Raw genomic sequence first — 19796 nt, forward strand, 5'->3', positions numbered from 1 at the left:
GGGGCCAAGGCGCCGGGCCGTGCAGCGCCTGGGCGAGAGGGGCCTCGCTCGGCTTCGCGGCGCCGGGGGCGCAGTGCTCGGGCCCGGGCAGGGCTCAGGGCGGGCCTCTGCCGCGGCCCCCCACCGGGAGCGGCGGCGCTGGGCCCGGCAGGCCGCGCGTGCCCCCAGTCGCCCCCGGGCAAGCAGGGCGTGGGCGGCCCCGCGGAGGAGAAGCGGGCGGCACGGGCCGCGGGCGCCGGAAGGAGGCCGTGCGGCAGCCCCGCTCCTCGCTGGGAAGCCCACCGCCAGCCAGCCGGGCCCCTGCGGGGCGTTGGCGGGGTCGCCGCGCAGAAGGGGCAGGAGGCCCCGGGCACGTGGCGCACCTGGCGCACATGCGCAGGGCAGGGCAGGCCTCGTCCGGCTCGGCTTGGCTCGGTGGGATTTCTGCGCAGCGAGCCCGGTTTCGCCCCATCCCTTCCCGCGCAGCAACAGTGTGGGATCGCGCGAGGCTGAAGGAGAAGAGGCCTTGCGCCTTCCCTCGGTTCTTCTGTGGCAGCGTCAAGAGCAGGGCCTTTGGCGAGAGCCCTCCTCGATCTGGACCCCTCCTCCGACAGCACCTTCGCCCAACATTGCGATGCCTCGAGTCTCCATGGGTCTCATCTCATCCTTCGGTAGTTAGGGTCTAACTCTGTCTCCGCCCTTCCATCAGGCGAGGCCAAGCCCGGCCACAGCCTAAAAGCACGGGGGTAGTGGCTGTAATTCTTGGGCAGCAGAAATGAGCCATTCTGTAGCTGACTTTTTAAAATTAAGCTTCACAGTGTAATCCTGTATATGTCTGCTCAGAAGTAACCCCATTGAGTCCAAGGAGATGTACCCCTGGTAAGCAGGTAAATGCAGACGACGCTAATATAAATGTATTTTATATTGTTATTTATGTATTTTAATGTCTTTATTTGTAAGCCGCCCCGAGGCTTCGGCGAATGGGGCAGCCTAGAAATTTTCTAAATAAATAAAACTGGGGCAGTGGCCACAACTGAGGAGCAGGTACTCCGGATCCAGAAGGATCTGGACAGACTATGGAAGTGGGCAGGAGACAACAGGATGGCGTTCAATGTGGATAAGTGCAAGGTCTTGCACTTGGGGCACAGGAATGGGGTGTCATAAGTGCAGGTCAGGGGACAAGTGGCTGGAGAGCAGCGCTTGTGAAAGGGACCTCGGGGTGCTGGTCGCCTGCAGGCTGAACATGAGCCAGCCGTGCGATGCCGTGGCCAAGAAGGCGAACACCACCCTTGGTTGCATAGCCAGAAGTGTGGCTTCTAGATCAAGAGAGGTATTACTACCACTCTATACAACTCTGGTGCACCTGCAAGTATTGTGCTGGAGTATTGTGCTCAGTTTTGGGCCCCTCATGACAGGATATAGCCAGGTTGGAGCCAGTGCAGCGTAGGGCCACAAGGTTGGTGGCCGGTTTGCAGGGGATGCCGTATGAGGGACTGGGTCTCTTCAGCCTGGAGAAGACTCAGAGGGGATCTGTGGCGACATACAGGCATGTGAGGGGGTGTCACATGGAGGTGGACAGAGACCTGTTCTCCCCTGCAGAGGAAGGCAGGATGCACCCCAATGGAGCAAAGCTCAGGGAGCCAAGGTTCAATCTGGATGCCAGGAAGCACTTCCTGACAGTCAGGACCCCAAGGGTGTGGAATGGGCTTCCCCGGGAGGTGGTTGAGGCCCCATCGGTGAGGGTGTCCAAGGATTGGCTGGACATGCACATGGTGGGCATGTTGGGAGTGGAGCCGGCTGGAGCCAGGGGTCAGACTAGATGGCCCAGGAGACCCCTTCTGACTCGCGCTGTTTCTATGAGATGGAGGTGGCCTAAAAGGCCATCAGGCCCAATCCCTGCTATTGCAGGACACCAAGTTACACCATCCCACTGAGATGGCTGCCCAGTTTCACCTTGAATGTTTCGAGTGTGGGGGAGCCCCCCACCTCTTCAGGCAGCTGGTCCCACTGCTGTGTTGCTCAGACAGTGAGGAAGCTTTTCCTGATGTCCAGCCTGAATCTGGCTTGTCGCAGCTTGACCTGTTTATTCCATGTCCTGCTCTCTGGCATCAGCAAGAAGAGGTCTTGACCTTCCTCTTCGTGACAGCTTTTAAGAGGTACTTATGGATGGATATCATGTCACCCCTTGGTCTTTTCTCAAGACTGAACATGCCCAGTTCTCTCAGTTTCTCCTCTCAGGGCAGAGTTTCCAAACCCTGGATCATTTTTGTCCTCCTCTGGACCCTTTCTAATTATTCTGCATCTTTCTGAAATCTTGGTGCCCAGAATGGGACATAGTATTCCAGGTGAGGTGTGACTAGCGAGGAGTAGAGGGGAACTGCTACTACTACTTGTGATTTGGAAGTAATGCAGCTCCAAAATAGCATTTGCCCTTTTTGCAGTTATATTGCATTACTGGCTCATAGTTACCCTGTTGTCCAGAAAAACTCCAAGGTCTTTTTTCAGTTCTGTTGAGCCACTTATTCCACATCTTGTATCCATGCATCTGGCTTCTTTTTCCTGGGTGGAGGACTTGGCATGTGTCCCTTTCAACTCTCATTGTGTTGCTTTCAGCCCAGCCTTCAAGCTTGCAAAGATCGCCCTGGGTCTTCCCTCTGTTTTCCAGGGTGTTTGCTATTCTACTCAATTTTGTATCATCTGCAAATGTGGTTATCGTCCCATCTAGATCATTACTAACGATGTTTAAATGCACTGGGCCTGCCTAGGGCTGAGCCCTGTGGCACCCCCTCCAGTTTGCCATTAGTGAGCGCTCTTTGTGGCCGATCTAGGAGCCGGGTTTGGATCTGCCTAACAGTGTTTCTGCCTAATCCATTCTTTGCTTGTCCGGATGTCATAAGGCACTATGCTGAAATTGTAGATTATGTCCACAATGTTTCCACTGTCCATTTGGGAGGTTACCCAGTCAAAATATGAGATTAAATTAGTCTGACAGGATCCATTCTTGATAAATCCATGCTGGCTTTTATTAGGTGCTTGCAGACTGATTTTTAATAATTTGCTCCAGAACTTTTCCAGGGATTGACGTCGAACTAAAAGTGTTCTTGCTGAAGGGGTCGGGGTCTCTGCACTGCGCTTGCAGGGTGGATTCCGCAGGGAGGGAGGCGTTGGATCTCTCCAACCCTTTGGATTCGGCCCAAAGTGCAGAAATGCCAAGGCTCAAGACCAGCGATGTCCTGAAGGAGGCCCCCTGTCCTTGCATGGTCACACGGGTTCGAGCAGCTCACCTGGGCGGGGGCTCTCCATGCCCTCAAGGTTTGCAGAATGCCGGAGGCTACGCCGAGGCTTGGGGGGCTGATGGCAAAGGCCGTGGCCCTCGCAGTCCCACTCCAAACCTCAGTGGGCGGAAAAGCCCGTGGCCGGGCCTGCGCTGTGCAGCCACCACCGCTGCCCGTGGCAGTGCGGAAGCCACGTGGCGGCCACTCCACTCCTGCCCCCCGTCCCCATCGGAGGGAGGGCGAGCCTTCCCTGGCGGCTGGCCGAGCGTTCGGGCGACTGCGAGGCAGCGAACGGTCCCCCGAAGCGCCCCAGCTCCTGTCACCCCGAACTGGTGCTCCCACCCTGGGGTTTGTGGGCTGGCGAGGAGGTGGGCTGGGGGCCCCTTGTGGGGGCTGTGAACCCGGACAGGCCCTGCCCTGCAGGTGGTCCCTGCCGGCCGCAAGGCCACCTTCCACCCTGCTGCTCTGCTAGCGCCCCCCCCCCCAAACCCTCCCCTGGCTGCTGTCCTGCTTCCTTCGGTGGGGGGGGGGGGGGGTTAAAGGCTGGCTGCCGGAGGGGCCCTTCTCCTGCGGGGCCTGAGAGCCCAGCCCCTCCTCGGACGGCCCGGGGGCCGGAGGCGAGCGCTGGGCGAGGCTGGCCTGCCACGTGCCGCCTTCCCGGCCTCCGCGGGATCCCCGTGGGCCGCAGCGCGGGGGGGGGGGCGAGCGCTGCCCTCTCGGCCACGTGGCGCGCGCCGCGGGCGGGGGGGCTGCTCTCTCCGCGGGCGGCCCCCCCGCAGGGGCCCCTCCTCCAGGGCCGCGTACTCGGGAAGGGGGCGGGCGCGCTGCTCCCCGCCCGGGCCTTTCCGCGCCCGCCTTCGCGGGGCCTTTCCGCCGCCGCGCGACTCCGCCACGCAGCGCCGCCGCCCGCCGAGCCCCGCGGGACGCCGGCATGAGGCCCGGGCCGCCGCTGCTCCTGGCTGCCTGGCTGCTGCTGGCGCCGCCGGCCGGCCGGGCAGCCCCGAAGGAAGACCCGCCCAGGTACCGGGGGGGGGGGCAGGGCTGCGGCGCGGGGGGCCGTGGCCCCGTTCGGGCGGCGCGCGCATCGCCCCGCGCCCTGCGTGCGGGGGGCGTCCCTGGGTGATCGCCCCCTGGGCGCCCCAGCCCTGCCCCACGCCCGGCGGCGGCCCCCCTGCGGGGAAGGCCGGTGGCCCGGATGCGGCACAGCCCACCCCCGGGCGAGGGGCGGCTGGCAGGGGGGTGCGCGCCTCCCCGCCGCGCTGCCCTCTCCCTGGGCGAGTCGGGCGGGTGAGTTTCCGGTGCCCACGCAGGGCTCTTTGCAGCACGTGTCAGCCCCACGGCCGCGATTTGTCTCTGAGCATGTGCAGAGTGCCCCCGCCGCCCTACGGGGTCATTGCAGGGCTTGCGGAGCGCGTAACCGCTTCCCCTGCGGAGGACGCGGCCCCCTCTCCGTGCATCTTCGCTGGCCCCATGCCTGTCTGTGGGGGAGCCCTCCTTGCGCGGCTTCTGACCCGCGGCTTGGCCTTCCTAGGGTGCTGCAGGACCCCCTGGGGGCTGCTGGGCAGGACAGCGACTCGGGTGCCCCGAGCAGAGAGCAAGGTGAGCCACGGAGGGAGGCAGGCGCTCGCGGGCGGCGAGGGGCCGCGGGGGAGCTTGCCTGCTCCTGGCCTGGCCTGGGGCCACCGCAAGGATGGGGCTTCGCCTGGGGCAGCCCTTCCTCGCCCCAGCGGCTCTTTCCTCCGGGTGGGGAAGGGCTGCTCCAGGCGGCAGCAAGGAGCACAGGCTGCAGGCTCCAGATGTGGCCGGCCTGGGGTGGGTGCCGGAGTTGCAGTGCTGGCCATCTGGCAGGCCCCGGGAGGCGGCCTTCACGGGGGGGGGGAGGGGGCGCACGCTGGGAATCCTGCAGCACACAACGTCGCAAACTGCGGGAACGCGCTTTCCTGAGCAGCTGAGCGAAGGACACCCAGCCTCAGCGGGGGGGGGGGGGGGGGCATGCCCAGCTAAGTGCAGCACATTTCTGCTTGCGGGCCTGAAGGGCAGGGGCTGCACCCAGGGCATGCCTTCCGGCTGGCGGGGCTCCCTCTGGGCCGTGTCATCAGCCACCTCCCGCTGCCCCTCCAAAACGGGATCGCTTGCGTCTCGTGGAAGCTGCCAAGGAGCGCGGGATGTGCACGGCCTGCTTTGGCATCCACAGCGAGCCTCAGGGCGATCGCAGGTGAAGCCGCACTGGCTGCTTGTGCTGGCCTGGCCCCGCACGGCTGCCGCACGCCCCCCTCCCACCCTTCCGCCTCGCAAGCCCTGCGCTGACAGAAGCCCGCCGGCCGGGTCCCTGGGGCGTCCGGGGGCCTCGCTTCCTCTCGGCTCTCGCAGGGGCCTGGCCAGCTCCACCTGGAGGGGGCTTCTGGACATCTGTGGCGGTGTTCCAGAAGCCCCCTTCTCCCACGAGGGGTGCTGTGGTGGGAGGGGCTTCCCAGGAACCCCCGTCCAGTGGCTGAGCAGCAGAGGGGGCAGCGGCTTCCCGTGGGGCTGGCAGGAGACGTGGGTGGGGGCGCTGTGCCTGCAACAGGGGGTCGCCCCGCAGCCGGGGGCTCCGGTCGGGCCCCTGCCCCTTTGGGCTCACCCGCCTCCTCCTGCCGGCAGCTCTCGCGCGGCTCATCGCTCTCCACGATGCGGACCACAGTGGCCGGCTGGACGGCCTGCAGCTCCTGTGGTTGCTGAGCAGGCTGGCGTCCCCGCAGGCCCGTGGAGATCCTGCACCCGACCAGGTAGGCCCGGTTCCACCCCGACCCCTGGCGGGGCGGTTTGGCTAAGGGAGCCGAGGCGGAGCCTGGAGGGGTCGGGGCTCCCCCCCCCCCCAGCTACTCTGTGGGACAGATCCCTCCTGTGCCAGCTGTGGGGGCAGGTGCTGCTGGCCAGGGAATGCCTCGTTGCCCTGGGCATGCCCTCCCATCTGCTGAGCTTCAGGGACAGCCGCTTAAGACATGAAGCAGGAAGCCACGGACCCGGCTCCCAGTTGCTGGGGATCATGGCAGGGACACCGTTGCAGGCCTCTCCCATGCGTGGCTCCCGTGGGAGCAGAGCGCTGGCCGGCCGGCTCTGGGCCTGACCTGTGGGGCTGGGGGGCGTCCTTCTCGGGGGCCTTTCATGCAGCGGCCGCAGCTCAGCCAGGCTCCAGGCTGGGGGGCTGGCCCAGGGCCCCTACAGCAGGGCCAGCGGCACCACACCTCCTGCCCCTCCAGTCCCCCAGGACGTCAGGGCCGGGCCGGCTGTGCAACTAGCAGTGCTTGGGGGAGACATCCTGGGCTCCCAGCTGCCCCACGGCTCCTCCCTCTGGGGCTGCCGTTCACTCCGGCTGAGGAGGCCCATGGCCTTCACGGCAGAAGCGCTGGGCTGCCTTGGGCCAGACCAGGACGGACGAGGCAAAAGCCGGTGCCGGGTACGGCAGGCTGCGCCAGGCCCCGGAAATGGCTGCCGCTGGAGGTGGGTGCAGCAGCTGCGGCGGCTCGGACTGGACGGGCCCCTGCCGGAGGATGCGGCCGCCCAGGGTGCACTGCCAGAGGGAGTGCCCCCAGTGCCACCCCCCGCTTGGCTGCCGCACGGGAGCGAGAGCCACGCTGCCTGGCTCCTCCTCTACCCCTGCAGGTGGTGCTGATGGTGGACAGGATGCTGGAGAGCTGGGACTTCAACCGGGATGGAGAGCTGGAGCCCTCCGAGCTGTTCCTTGGGCCCTGGCAGGGCCCGCCCCCCCCCGGAGCCCCCGCTGCCGAGGAGTGGGCCGTGCTGTGGGCTGCCTCCCCCGCCGAGGAGCCCCGGGCTAGTCCCCCAGGCCCCCATGGCCGGGAGGGCCCCGGAGAGGCCCCCGCCGTGCCGCAGACTGCGCAGCCGCAGGGGCAGATGGAGGCCCCCTCTCTGAAGCACACGGAGGGGGCAGGCCAGGACCAGCCGCAGCCGCAGCAGGAGGGGGCTGAGGCACCCCCGTCCGCAGGGGGCTGAAGCGCGTTCGGGCAGGGCGAGGCGAGCTGGGTCCGGCGAGCGTGGGGGGCGCAAGGCCAGTGCTGTGCCCGCCAGGTCATCCCGGGCAAGGCCCGTCACAGAGGGGGTGCCCCACAGTACAGCAGGGTGAGTGCCACCCCATCCCCCCCCCATCTGCCAATAAAGTCTGTTGAAATGCAAACACTTCTGCCCTAGGATCTGGGAACCACGAGTTAGAAACATAGAAACAGAGCGAATCAGAAGGGGCCTCCCAAGCCATCTAGTCTGACCTCCGGCTCCAGCCGACCCCACTCACGACATGCCCACCATGTGCACATCCAGCCTATCTTTGAACACCCGCACCGATGGGGCTTCAACCACCTCTCGTGGAAGCCCATTGCACACCCTCGGGGTCCTGACTGTCAGGAAATGCTCCCTGGCATCCAAATGGAACCTGGGTTCCCTGAGCTTGGCTCCATTGGAGCGCGTCCTGCCTTCCTCTGCAGGGGAGAACAGGTCTCTACCCACCTCCGTGGGACACCGCTCACATACCTGGTTGTCACCAACAGATCCCCTCTGAGTCTCCTCTCCTCCAGGCTGAAGAGACCCAGTTCCCTCCATCTCGCCTCATACGGCATCCCCTGCAAACCGGCCACCAACCTTGTGGCCCTTCGCTGCACTGGCTCCAACCTGGCTATATCCTTCCTGTAACGAGGAGCCCAAAACTGAGCACAAGGCTCCAGTTGCGGGCGCACCAGAGTCATGTAGAGTGGCAGTGATACCTCTCTCGATCTAGAAGCCACGCTTCTGGCTGTGCAACTGAGGGTGGCGTTCGCCCTCTTGGCCACCGCAAGTCCCTTTCGCAAGTGCTGCTCTCTAGCCAGAGTTGCAGGGCATCTGTGGGGGGCAGGCAAGAGTGTGGGGCAACCCGGCCAGCCGGTGTCCTGCATCCTGAGCTTCCTGGAAGCAGCGTCTGCAGTGGGAGCCGTCTGAGCGGGGCCAGGCCCTGTTTGAGATCCTCCCAAGCCCAGCACGCCCCCTTCCTACCCTGCTCGGCCCGGCAGCCCAACCCCAGCCGCAGCAGGCGTGCCCACAGTGCGTTCTCCGGCACGCGTGTCCAGCCACCACCCCGCGCTTCTCGCACAGCGGACAGCGGGAGGTTCAAGAGCTTTATTGGTCCCAACTTGCGAGCGGCCCGGGGGCCAGACCCCCTGGCAAGGGGGAGCCCGTGCAGGCAGGCAGAGGGCTTGCCCGAGGCGCCCCCGCCCGTGGAAGCAGCCACGCTGCGGGGAGCCGTGGCTTCCGTGCACGCTCACACGATCCCGTCGTAGCCGTGCACACCACACTTCCGGCCAGCCACCTGGCACCCGTAGTTCAGAGCTGCGGCGAGAGGCCTCCCTGCCCAGAGCAGACGGTGGGGTCAGCTCCCTGCCCCGATGCCCCCGCCGCTGCCGTTCCACAGCCCAGGAGCACAGGCCCCCAGCCCCCCGTGGCGTGTGGCACCCCAACTCACCCCTGCTGAGCGCCAGGATCACCGCCGCGTTGAAGGTGTCTCCCGCGCCAAGGGTGTCCACCACCCGCTCGGGGGCGACGGCGTCCGCGTGCAGCAGCTCCTCGTCCGGCCCCATCGCGTCTGCGCCGGCCTCCCCCCAGGCGCAAATCAGGGTGGCCCTGGGGAGGGGGGCATGAGGTGGGGCGCCTGGATGGGGCGCAGGAAGGGCTCCGGCACAGGGAGGGCCCCGTGGCCAGGCCTCTGCCCTGATGCACGGCACACGTCCTCCCGGGTTCCCCCTGGCCTGCATGCCCTGCCCCCGGCCCCCTCCTCCCCTCAGGCCACGGGGCCGAGCAAGGCCCCTGCCTCACCTGGCTTGCTTCTGACCCGCGAGGGGCTTTCTGGGGAGTGGCGGCTGGAAGCGGCAGGCCTTGCTCCCGCAGGGGCGTCTGCCGAGGGGGCTGCAGCCCCACCCACCCCGCCCCCAAGAGGAGGAGGAACCCCACCCAGAAGGGTCTCGGCTGGCAGTGGTCTCCCATCCCAAAGCCGCAGGACCGCCGAGTGGGCCTGGGGCTCTCATGGGAACCCGGCCCCTCCAGCCCAGCACCACTGGCTCCTTCCAGGGCCCCTGGCGGGGTCGCAGCCCCATCCAAGCAGCCGGGGCCCCCAGCCCATGCAGTGAGGCTTCCGGCCCCGCAGCCCAAGTGTTGGCCCGGTCTGCCCCCCGCTCCTGTTGCCCCCCAGCGGCCTTCCCCGGACGGGGAGCCGCGAGGCCAGCCCCGTGGAGGGGGCTGCCACGGGAGGCGCTCTCCGCTCTGCCTGCAGTGCGAGGCCACTGGAGGGGACCCCCACCTCGCCCAACCCGGGGGCCTCACTTACCCGGGTCTCACGCGCTTAAACAGCCCCCTCACGGCCTCGGCGGCCGAGGGGAAGCCCAGCTCCCTGGCCACGTCCTTGCTGACAAACACCTGCAGGGAGAAGGAGCACGGCAGGTCGCCGTCCGCCTCGCGCTGCCCCGGGGCCCCCTCAGGCCTGGCGAGCGTGCGGGGCAGCGGGCAGGATGGGGCGCCCTCGGCGTGGGGCGGGGGGAGCCGAGGCCGCTCGGCGCCCCTCTGGCAGCCCCGTGCCGGGAGGGCGGCCTGCTCTCTCTGCTGCCTGGCCCCTACCACGTCTCCATGGGAAAAGAGCTGGTACAGTTCCGGCCGGGGCTTCTCCACCTCCACGGACGTGGCCACGCGCTCCACGGCCGGGACGCCCCGGTTGTGCGCCTCCACGCGCTGCAGCATCTTCACCTGCTCTGAGGCGTTCCTGCCCTGGGAGGGAGAGGGTTGTGCTTGGCGGGGCCCACGGGCCGGCGCTGCCGGGTTCGAGGCGCCCCCAGGAGCGGCCGACCCGCTCTCGCTCTGCCCTGCCCGGCCACGTCCGCCCTGTGACGGGCCACTGGCGGCCGCTTCAGTGGCTTCTGGGCCGGGGCACTGCAGGGCTCTGCGTGGGGCCGGGCCAGGCCACAGTGGCCGGGGGGGGGTGTGGCGGGGCAGCCGGCAGAGGCAACCTCACGCACAGCCCAGGGGCACAAGTGGCACCCCAGGGGGGCCTGCCCAGCTGCCCCCGACCCCCCCCCCGGCCTGCCTGCTCCTGGGACCGCCTCCCCCGGAGAGCCCTGCAAAATCCCCCGAAGTCCTGCCCGAGGGACCCTGCTGCGTGGGTGGGAGGTGGCCCCCATGAGGCGGAGGGCCAGGAGCGCCTTCCCAGGAGGCCTGTGGCTCCGCCAGGGGGACGCAGCGAGGCGCCCTCCTGCTCGGTGCCTCCTTTGGCCTGCCCTCGTGCTCGTGGCTTTCCCTTCCGTGCACCCCTCTGCTCTCGCCCGTCTAGGAGAAGGTGGCCCTGCCCTCATGTCGTTCGCTGTGCTGGGAACTTGCGCTCTGGAGCGGCACCGCCTCCTCAAAGGAGGGTTGGCAAGCCAGTGAGAGCCACGAGCCCGTGGGGGGAGTTGCAGCCTGAGCCACTCCTGGCCACCCGTCCCCGCCGAGCGCCAGCCCTCTGCGCAGGAGGCTGCCCACGCACCACGGCTGCCCGCCCGGGCCTCCTGGCCGCCTCCCATGCTGCAGGGGCAGAGCAGTGCTGCCACCGGGCCCCACCTGCCCGAGCCAGGAGCCACTCACCTCCCAGTGGATCCACTTGTACTGCGACAGGTCGACCCGCTCAAAATCTGCAGCTGTCACATCCGGCAGGTTGCTGTGCGCAGGGTGGGCGGAGCAGAAAGGCTCGTGAGACACACGCGAGGCCTCGGGGGCTCCCTCTCCCAGCCAGGCGCCCAGCAGGAAGCCCGGCATGAAGGACTGAGGCCGGACAGCGCGAAATCCCTGGCCGCAGGCAGGCCAGAGGACCTCCCACCCTGCGGTCCGTTCCCACAGCCCTGTCTGTATGCCCCAGAGGTGCAGGATGGGGAGAGACGCCCCTGAGCGGCGCGAGTGGATTCCGGTGGCAAAAGGCGGATGGCCTCGGAACAAGGAGACGCCTTTCCCATCTCACAGGATGTCCAGTCTGGACCCAATGGAACCTGCGACCCAGGCAGGCCATGGGCGCTCCCACTACAGGCGCCCAAGATGCAGCTGGGCAGAGGGATGGTTAGCTGATTGTTAGATTTTCCTCCTGCCCCGTCAGCCATGAGGCATCTGCCGCAGCTCGGTGTCCTGTGCTGAGCAGTGGGCTGACCCAGTGGCCCACAGGCGTACATGGAGAAGGCCCTGGCCCCTCCAGGCCCAGCACGGCGAACCAGCATCCTGGCTAGCAGGGCTTGCATGGAGTGGGGCAAACCTCCGAGCGCCAGTCCAGCGTGGCCAGGTGACCATGCCTCGCCTGAATCCCTGGTTCTAAAGGCAGCAGAAGCTGCATGCAGCCAAGCATGCACCCTGCATTTCAAGAAAGCCCATTTTAATAAACTCCAAATAATGATAAATGAAGTTCCTTGGCAAATGAGAAATGGAGTCCAAGGTGGGTGGGGATTTTTAAGAAAGGAAATTCGAAAGGCACAAGTGCAAGCAACTCCAGCAAGGAAAAGGGTGGACGACAACGGAAGCAGCCCACGTGGCCTCACAGAAAGGTGATCTGAAAGCAAGAAAGGACACGCACAGGAAGCGGAAGGCAGGCAGGGCGGGCTACAAAGCAGGAGCATGGCAGGACCCCCATATCTGTGGGGGGAGGCTCCAAGCCCCCAGTGGAAGCCTGAAACCACGGGTAATAGTACTGTACACTATCCATGTACATTTCTTTTTTCACAATTTCGCCAACAGGAGTCGTTCTTCCCATACATCCTAGCAACTGTGATATTTTCTCTTTCCCTATTAAATCGAGAATTCTCACTTAAAGGAAGCACTTTATGACAACTCCTTTGGACTGGGATCAATCATGGTTAAGTGAAAACGTCGTAACTGAACCCACAGATATGGGCAGGTATGCGTGCTACAAAGACACGTGCTTTGTAGGCAGGTAGCATGCGATTGCAGGCATGGTGCCAGGAGCGCCAAAGCTGGGCAGGGGCCGAGGCCGCGAGGGATGCGAGAAGCAGCGAACGGGCCTTCCTCAGGTATGTCCAAAGTAGAAGACAGAGCCAAGAAATGGGGGCCAGCCACTCAGTGTGGAGCCCAAAACGATGATGGCAGAGAAAGGGTGGAAGCGCTCAGCTCCTCCTTTGGCCCCATCTTCTCCTGGAAGAAGAGCCGGGGCTTCCTGACGAGGGGGAAGAGCCTGCTGAGGGTGCGGGAGGGCAGCTCCGGACTGGCAGGAAAAGGGCCAAGGACCATGAGTGCCAGTCCCCAGGGCCCTGTGGAGGGCAGGGGGCGTGCCAGATGCCTGGAGATGGGCCAGTGCTGCCCCATCTTCCAGCAGGAAAGAAATGAAGGACCTGGGAACTGCAGACCAGGCAGTCTGGAGCAGATGGTGAAGCAGTCAGTCTACAAGTATCTTGAAAACAGCGCAGTTACTACTAGAAGCCAACATGTATTTCTCAAGAACAAATTCTGCCAAACTAATCTGGTTTTTTGACTGGGTAGCCTGCCTGATGGACTGTGGGAACAGGGTGGACCTGATCTAGCTTTCCTTCTGCAAAGCTTTTGACAAAGTGCCCCATGGCATCGTGATCAGAAACCTCACTAGAAGTGGGCTGGATAGAACATTGATCAAGTGAAGCCAGAGTTGGCTGCAGAATTGGACTCCAAGAGTGCTCATCAGTGGCACCTTCTCATATGTTGGAAACATCATTTTTAAAAAGAGAAAAAAAATCAATGCCCCCTTCTCCGACTGGGGAGAGGTAGCAAGTGGGGTCCTGCAGGTTCAGTCCGGGGCCACTGCTCTCCGACGAGTCTTCATGACTTGGAAGCTGTGCAGACAATGCTTACCAAGCACAGCAATCCCACCCTAATGGCCTACAATTCCCACAGCTAGCAAGGGATGACCTGGGTCTCCGAGGAGAGGGGGAGAGGCATGCGCCCCTGTGGAGGCTGCTTCCACTTGCCCAAGACCCTCCGTCCTGGTCCTAGGACTGGAGAGCCTGTCAGTGGTCTTTTGGCATTAATGGAGAGGCCCCATCCATGATCAAAAGGAAACCCTATTTGGAATGCGCTGCCGCATTCTGATCGCCCAGCGCAGAAGGACGTGGCAGGACTCACAAAGCCTGAGCGGGCAGCAAGATCTTGTGGGGGGGGGGGGGGGGACAACGCCTGGGTGAGGAGAGGTAACAAGGCTTGGAGACCTTCAGCTCTGAAAAGAATGAGGAGTAGCGATCCGGCAGAGGCATGTAAAATTATACACTTGGGGCCTAGGAATGGGTGTCATAAGTGCAGGTTAGGGGACAAGTGGCTGGAGAGCAGCACTTGCAAAAGGGACCTCGGGGGGCTGGTCGGCTGCAGGCTGAACGTGAGCCAGCCGTGCGATGCCGTGGCCGAGAGGGCGAACGCCACCCTTGGTTGCATAACCAGAAGCGAGAGAGGTTACTGCCCCTCTGTACGACTCTGGTGCACCTGCAACTGGAGTATTGTGTTCGGTTTTGGGCCCCTCATTACAGGAAGGATATAGCCAAGTTAGAGTCAGTGCAGCGTAGGGCCACAAGGTTGGTGGCCGGTTTGCAGGGGAAGCCGTATGAGGCGAGACTGAGGGAACTGGGTCTCTTCAGCCTGGAGGAGACTCAGAGGGGATCTGTGGCGACATGCAGGTATGTGAGGGGGTGCCACACAGAGGTGGGTCATGACCGTTTTTCCCATGGTGGAGGGCAGGACGCATTCCAATGAAGGCTGAGGGAGCCAAGATTTAGGGTGGATGCCAGGAAGCACTTCCTGACAGTCAGGACCCCCAGGGTGTGGAATGGGCTTCCACAGGAGATGGTTGAGGCCCCATCGGTGCAGGTGTTCAACGATAGGCTGGACGTGCACATGGTGGGCATGTCGTGTGGAGCTGGCTGGAGCCAGGGGTCAGACTAGATGGCCCAGGAGTCCCCTCCTGACTCTATGTTTCTATGTTTCTAAAAGCACTGGCCCCACTACAGAACCACGCGGGACTCCACAGGTCAGCCCTTCATCAGGAGAAGGTGCCATGTATTCCCACCCTCCACCGTCTGTTCATTAACCAGTCAGTGATCCTTATAAGAACCCACTTTCATTCCCCGGAGGACGCTCTGGAATTAGCCACTTATGAAGCTGATTGGATGGCATTGTGTTGAGTCAGCAATTCATCTACCAAGAATTAATCTGCCAATTAATCTACCAAGAATTACTTGTGGATGAGCTCTCGATTGCGCATGCAGTGGCGGCCTTTTTTCCTCCCAGTGGATGGCGACACTCTTGGGTCCCTCGCGGGGCTGGCAGTGACCAGGCACCCCACCCCCTGCTCCAGCAAGCCTTGGCGGAGGATCCCTGGGCCGGGCCGGGCCGGCCCGGCGGCTCCTGCCGCTCTGCCCCGCAGCTGCATCCTGCAGTTGGGGTGGCCCACTGGCCCGGGGACCCGTGGCGACGGAGGAGCCGCTCTGAACGGCACTCGGCACAGCTTGACATGCTTCAGGATCCGATCTGCCTGGGTGCCGGGAAAGGGGGGGCTTGAAGAGGCCCCCCGTGCCCTCTCTGGTGCTGAAAGGGCTTGCACCACCGAGCGCCCTTTGCACTCTTGGAGTGCCTTTGGGTTAATCGTTGACGTGCTCCCAGGGAATGCGGGCGAGGAGGGGCACGAGGCATGCGCCCCTGCCTCCCTCCAGGCTCCCCATGGGGCCGGGGGGAGGAAGCACTCTTGCCGTTGGCCCAAGCCTCGTGCCTCGAAGCGCTGCCTCGCCAGCCGGCCAAGTCCAAAGGTGCACAGTATACGGGCTCTGGCCGCAAAAGGGCTGCAGAGAGGTTGCGGTGGACGTGGTCTCCAGGCGGTGGGGGGGGCATTTTGTGCAGGCCAGGGGCCTCCACCTCCGGCCACCCTGCTGAGGGGAGCTGCCCCACAGCAGCCGCAAGGGGCAGGAAGCCCCCTCTACCCCCACAGGCACGTCATGCTGACCCCAGAGGCATAAGCCGGGGGGGGGGCGGGGGGGGGGGGGGGGAGGCCCTGCCTGGGGGTGCCTCCCCTGCCGAGTGCCCCAAAGGGCCGAACCCGAGCCCATGCCTGGGCCGCGTGGAGGGGCAGCAGGCCCAAGAGCTCCCGTGTGCTGGGGCCACGGGGCCGGCATGTGGAGGCACCCCGGGAGGGACCCAAGCCCCGAGTCCAGAGGTGAAGGGAGAGAACCAGGGGCACTGGGGAGCTGAAGGGCCAGCAGGAAATGGGCCGGGCCCTTCTCTAGAGCAGCAGGACCAATAATACGGGAGCCTCAAAGGGCCATGAGATCATCCAGCTGAGCCCAAGGTGCTCAGCTGCTTCGCAAACGCCAGCGGCATCCAGATGCTGCAGCCGAAGAATGCAGCTGTTCCATGCAGCAGCCCAGCAGTTCGGGGCCCTTGCCGAGAGTGCCCTTCTCCAGACGGGGGCTGCACGGCCAGGGGCCCCTCCAGGCGGAGCGCAAGCAACAGGCCGCTCTGCTGAAGACACGCGAGCCTTGGGGAGGCGCCGGACCCCACGCCCGGGGGAAAAGGCTCCGCTTGCTCATGCCCAGAGGCGTGAGAGCGCGAACCGGCCCTGGCGCCATCTCGGGGGTTGCTGGAGCAGGCTGCCCCCCCAGCCCGTCACACACTGCCTGGCCTGACCGGGCCTTGGCAGACGGCCGCGAGCCCTCTGGTGCCACCCACTGGCAGGGGGAGGTGGCGGCGGCCAAGCCGGGCCAGGCCTTACGTGTCGTGGAGAGTGACTGTCCGGGAGCCGGTGCGGCAATTGACGAGGCAGCAGGCACACGGCGTCTCCCCCCGGCTCTGCCAGACCAGGTGAGTGACATCCACGCTGCGGCGCTGGAAATCGGACAGGATGAAGCTTGGGGCGCGGGAAGGCGAGAGAAAGAGGTTAGATGGTGAGGGGGCCGCTGGGCCTACGCACCTCGCCGCGTGCAGGATGGTGCGGGAGCCCGTCGCCGCGTTGCTGATCACCACTGAGGCGGGCAAGGCGCACGCCGGGCGCACGGCCATGTGGGTGAGGTCCACCTCGTAGCGCCGGAAGTCGTCCCGGACGAAGCTGGGTGGACAGAGAAAGTCAGCCTCTGGGGCGCTCCGTGGAGCTGCGGGCAGGCCTCCCCCACGGGCGCGGGGACCCAGGGAACGACCTGAGGAGACCGCAGCTCCAGCAAAGCCCCCCACAGCCTGGCGCCCGAGGCCACTGCCCCGTGCTCCGAGAACACCCGCACGGCCACTCGGGGCAGCCACACAGCACCTGCGTGGCGTTGCGGCTCGCAGCCCTCCAGAGGCACCGGCCTGCAACCTGCCTCGGCCGTGGCCCGTGGCTCAGCCGGGGCGGGGGGCACGGGGCTTCCGGCAAGCACACGCAGGGCGGCCAGCTGCTCGCCTGGGAACCAAGGGCAGGCACGGCAACGCCACCCATGGCTACCTGCAGGCGACCCCGGCCCCGTGGGAGCCACGCGTCCTCCAGGCTGCCGCCTCGCTGGCCAGGCCCGTTCCACGGATCGCCACAGCGAGAGGAGGGAGCCCTGCCCACATCTCGCCCCGCTGCATGGCGCCCCTCACTTCAGGTATGCAGAGCGCTGTCCCACTTGATGGGTACAGGCGCCACATCTGCACATGTGCCCGTGCGCACACATATATGGAAACAGGGACGCTGAGAGTTCAAATGGCAAGGAAACGCAAACGAGCTGGAATCTGTGACCGTTCAGGTCAGTACACACAAGATCAGCAGCACAGCGGCGCTCGGCATGACGACGGCCATGATCTCCTGCAAGCTTGGACTGAGAACGGCTTCAATTCCAAGAGGCCTGGCCGGCACAGGGGGGGGGGGGGGGGCTCCCGTCAAGCCTGCACAGGACTGCGCCTTGTGCAAACAAACTGCAGTCAACGAGCGATCCGGCCACGCCGGCGGGTGCTTGTTCGCACGCGATGCTTGCAGGAGTGTGCAGACCCCGGTCGGGCACTGCTGTGTGGAAGCGCCCTTGCCGTTCGGCCAGCCGGCTTCCCTGCTGCAGCGCAGCTGCGCGTTCCGGCGTCGCGAATTTGTGCAGAGCCTCGGTCCCTGAAGTGCTCCCCAGGCCAGACAGCAGGAAGGGGCGCCTGAGCCCACGTCTTCGTGGCCGGGACTGCTGGGGAATGCGGCCTCCAGCAATAACAAAACAAGCCAAACAGCTCAGTCCGGAGGAAGAGGAGCCGAATAAAAATAGAACCTAGCACATTTCTTTTAGAATTAAAGCTTAAGGTTTTATTCTTCTTAACTGGGAAAGCAGAGTTTTCATACAAACCCAGATACAGACTGACCCATGTGGCATGTGTGCTTAGTGAGGCGGGCCTGGTGCCTGGTGTTTCGTCGTGGCATCTACGCACCTCAACTGGAAGGGGGACTTTAAGGCTGAGCACGCGTCTGGCGCTGAACTCTGGGCTGGCCTCTTCCTGGCGCTGCCAGGCTGGCAGCCGAGTGCAGGCCCACCTGCTCTGGCTCCCTGCTCCGCTGATATAAGGCCCTGCTTTTGGAAAGGAGGCCCTGCTTTCTGAGGCAAGGAGTTTTCGAGAGCCAGCCAGCCCCCTTGCGGCAAATGCCCTCCCCCAGGGGCACAAACACATTTCCGGCTCAGCCCTGGATCGTCGGGTGATACACAGAACTTAAAACTCTGCTGTTAGCAGCCTGCGGTGAGGCCGAAGCGCCCTCGCCCAGAAGTCGCACGTTCCTTGCCACCAGGCAGGCGACAGCCCTGCTCCGCGGCTCTCCCGTCTTCTGTGGATGGGCAGACTGCACGCACCTTTCCCTCTCTCCCTCGGTTCCCCTACCCCTGGCCCACCCGCGGATGGCCAGAGATGCCCCTTCTGCCCGGGGGCGGGGGGGGGGGGGCAGGGCCAAGCCTAGGGAAGCGCCTGACCTCTCACGGTTAGGGGCAACCCGATGCACATCAGTCGTTTTTTCTGCCCAAACTTGCATAGGATTTCACCCCCAAATTTCTGCTATGCACGGGGCCTTCCTTCTGCCACTGAGCTTGACGGTGCCAGAACACAGGCCACTCCATCGCGCAGGGCTTTGCTAACTGGCTTTGCTAAACTATTCTGGGGGGGCAGCAGGGAGGGGGGCGCCATGGAAAGGTACTCTGGAGGTTTTCTGGAAAGGGGAGAGGGACGAGAATTGTACGTCTTCCGCCATCCCAGGTGCGATCCCGGCTGGCGGCCCGCCTGCCTCGGCGGCCTCCCCTGCCAGAGCCACCGGCAGCGCGCGACGGGCAGCAGGGCGGGGAGCGCGTGGAGCCGGGGCTTGCGGGCCGCCCGGCGGGCCCTTTCCCTCGCCCTCGAGGCCGCTGGGCGCGGAGAAGCCCGCATGCCGCCTCCCCCCGCCCGGTGCGGTACTTACTCTGCGGCGTGGCCGGGGGCCAGCGAGCCCATGAAGGCGGCCGGGGCGCCCAGCAGGGCCAGGACCGTGCACGTGTTGGAGGCATTTCCCCCGCGCTGCCAGCGCTGCGACAGGCACCTGTAGGGGCGAGGAGGGGACACAGCCGCGGGCCGCCTCAGTCCCAGCCGCCCGGGACCCTCCGGGGCTCGGGCTCGCGGGCGAAGGGCCCTCGCGACGCCGCCGCCGCCGGGGCAGGAAGGGCGCAGCGGGGCGGACCTGGTGTCCGAGTCCTCGGCCGGGTAGCGCTCCACCACGCTGATGATGTCCAGGCACACGAGGCCCACGCACAGGATGCGCTTCTCCCCCATGGGCTGCGCGCCGCGCGGCACCACGGCGGGCCGCCGGCTCGGCAGGCTGCGCTGCGCTGCGCTGCGCCCGGAAGCGGCGAGCAGCTCCGCCGGCCCGTTCCGCCCGGCCGCCTCCCTGCAGCCGGCACGGAGCACGCGCGCGCGTCCCCGCGCCTGCCGCGGTGCCGACGACGCCCAGAGGCAGCCGCGCAGCCAATGGGGCGCTCGCGCGTCTCCGCGTCCCGCCGCGCCCCGGCCCGCCCGGCCCGCCGGTGGGGGGCGCAGCAGCGGCGCCCTGCGGGGCTCCGGGGTAGGAGGAGCCTCGGCGCGCCCCGCCCCGCCCCTTCGGATTGCCGCGCCTCGGGCCGGGCCGGGCCGGAGCGGGCAGAGGGGGACGCCTGGACCCCTTCCAGGCCCGCTTGACTCCTGGAGCTGGAACTGCAGCGCCTCGCTCGCCTGCGGGATCGCCTCTGCCGGGGAAAAGACGGGCGGCGGGGTGGGGGCGTCCCTGAGGAATCTCGTGGGCCTCTCAGCGACCACGGTTTCCTTCCGGATAGGCGGGCTGAGTCGGGGGTTGGAAGCCCTGCTCTGCCGCGGTTCGGCTCCCCCTTGGCCGGCCACTTCCCGAAGGTGGTGCTGGGGGACTGTGGCCCCTGTGCCACGAGCTCCCCCGGGCTCCTCATTATTCCCCACTCTTCCCCGCGTCTACATGCAACCTCTGGGCGAGGTCACCCGGCGGTTTGGGCTGAGGGGCCGCTCGAATGCTGGTGGCACCCGGATCGGCCTCTCTCCTGCATCTCATCCAGG

General features: G+C 65.5%; 3 protein-coding genes across 4 annotated transcripts in view; 1 reads left to right on the forward strand and 2 right to left on the reverse strand.

The window, feature by feature from the left end:
* The window catches only part of ABHD1 (abhydrolase domain containing 1), an 8616-nt gene extending 4429 nt beyond the window's left edge, over positions 1-4187 (reverse strand). Inside the window, exon 1 of the mRNA XM_044421059.1 lies at positions 4059-4187. Coding sequence (XP_044276994.1) covers positions 4059-4187 — 129 coding nt within the window. The remainder of the gene's footprint in view (positions 1-4058) is intronic.
* CGREF1 (cell growth regulator with EF-hand domain 1) lies at positions 4186-7247 on the forward strand. The gene is made up of 4 exons (XM_044421060.1): positions 4186-4274; positions 4786-4853; positions 5895-6019; positions 6897-7247. Exons 1-4 carry the CDS (start codon positions 4186-4188, stop codon positions 7245-7247), a joined length of 633 nt encoding a protein of 210 aa, XP_044276995.1.
* A 1144-nt stretch (positions 7248-8391) lies between these two features.
* On the reverse strand, positions 8392-19107 carry KHK (ketohexokinase). 2 transcript variants are annotated; one of them, XM_044421101.1, is made up of 8 exons: positions 18919-19107; positions 18664-18780; positions 16012-16146; positions 10881-10953; positions 9885-10031; positions 9598-9686; positions 8740-8897; positions 8392-8624 (listed from the first exon to the last, which is right to left on the reverse strand). In XM_044421101.1, the coding sequence occupies exons 1-8, from the start codon at positions 19008-19010 to the stop codon at positions 8539-8541; spliced, it is 897 nt and encodes a 298-aa protein (XP_044277036.1). In that variant the 5' UTR covers positions 19011-19107; the 3' UTR covers positions 8392-8538. The 2 variants fall into 2 exon arrangements, with proteins under 2 accessions (XP_044277036.1, XP_044277037.1); XM_044421102.1 differs by lacking the exon at positions 16012-16146 and adding an exon at positions 16210-16344.
* Positions 19108-19796: the final 689 nt, after the last annotated feature.

Source organism: Varanus komodoensis, unplaced genomic scaffold (genome assembly GCF_004798865.1).
Source record: "Varanus komodoensis strain SLA01 unplaced genomic scaffold, ASM479886v1 scaffold114, whole genome shotgun sequence".
Classification (NCBI taxonomy): Eukaryota; Metazoa; Chordata; class Lepidosauria; order Squamata; family Varanidae; genus Varanus; species Varanus komodoensis.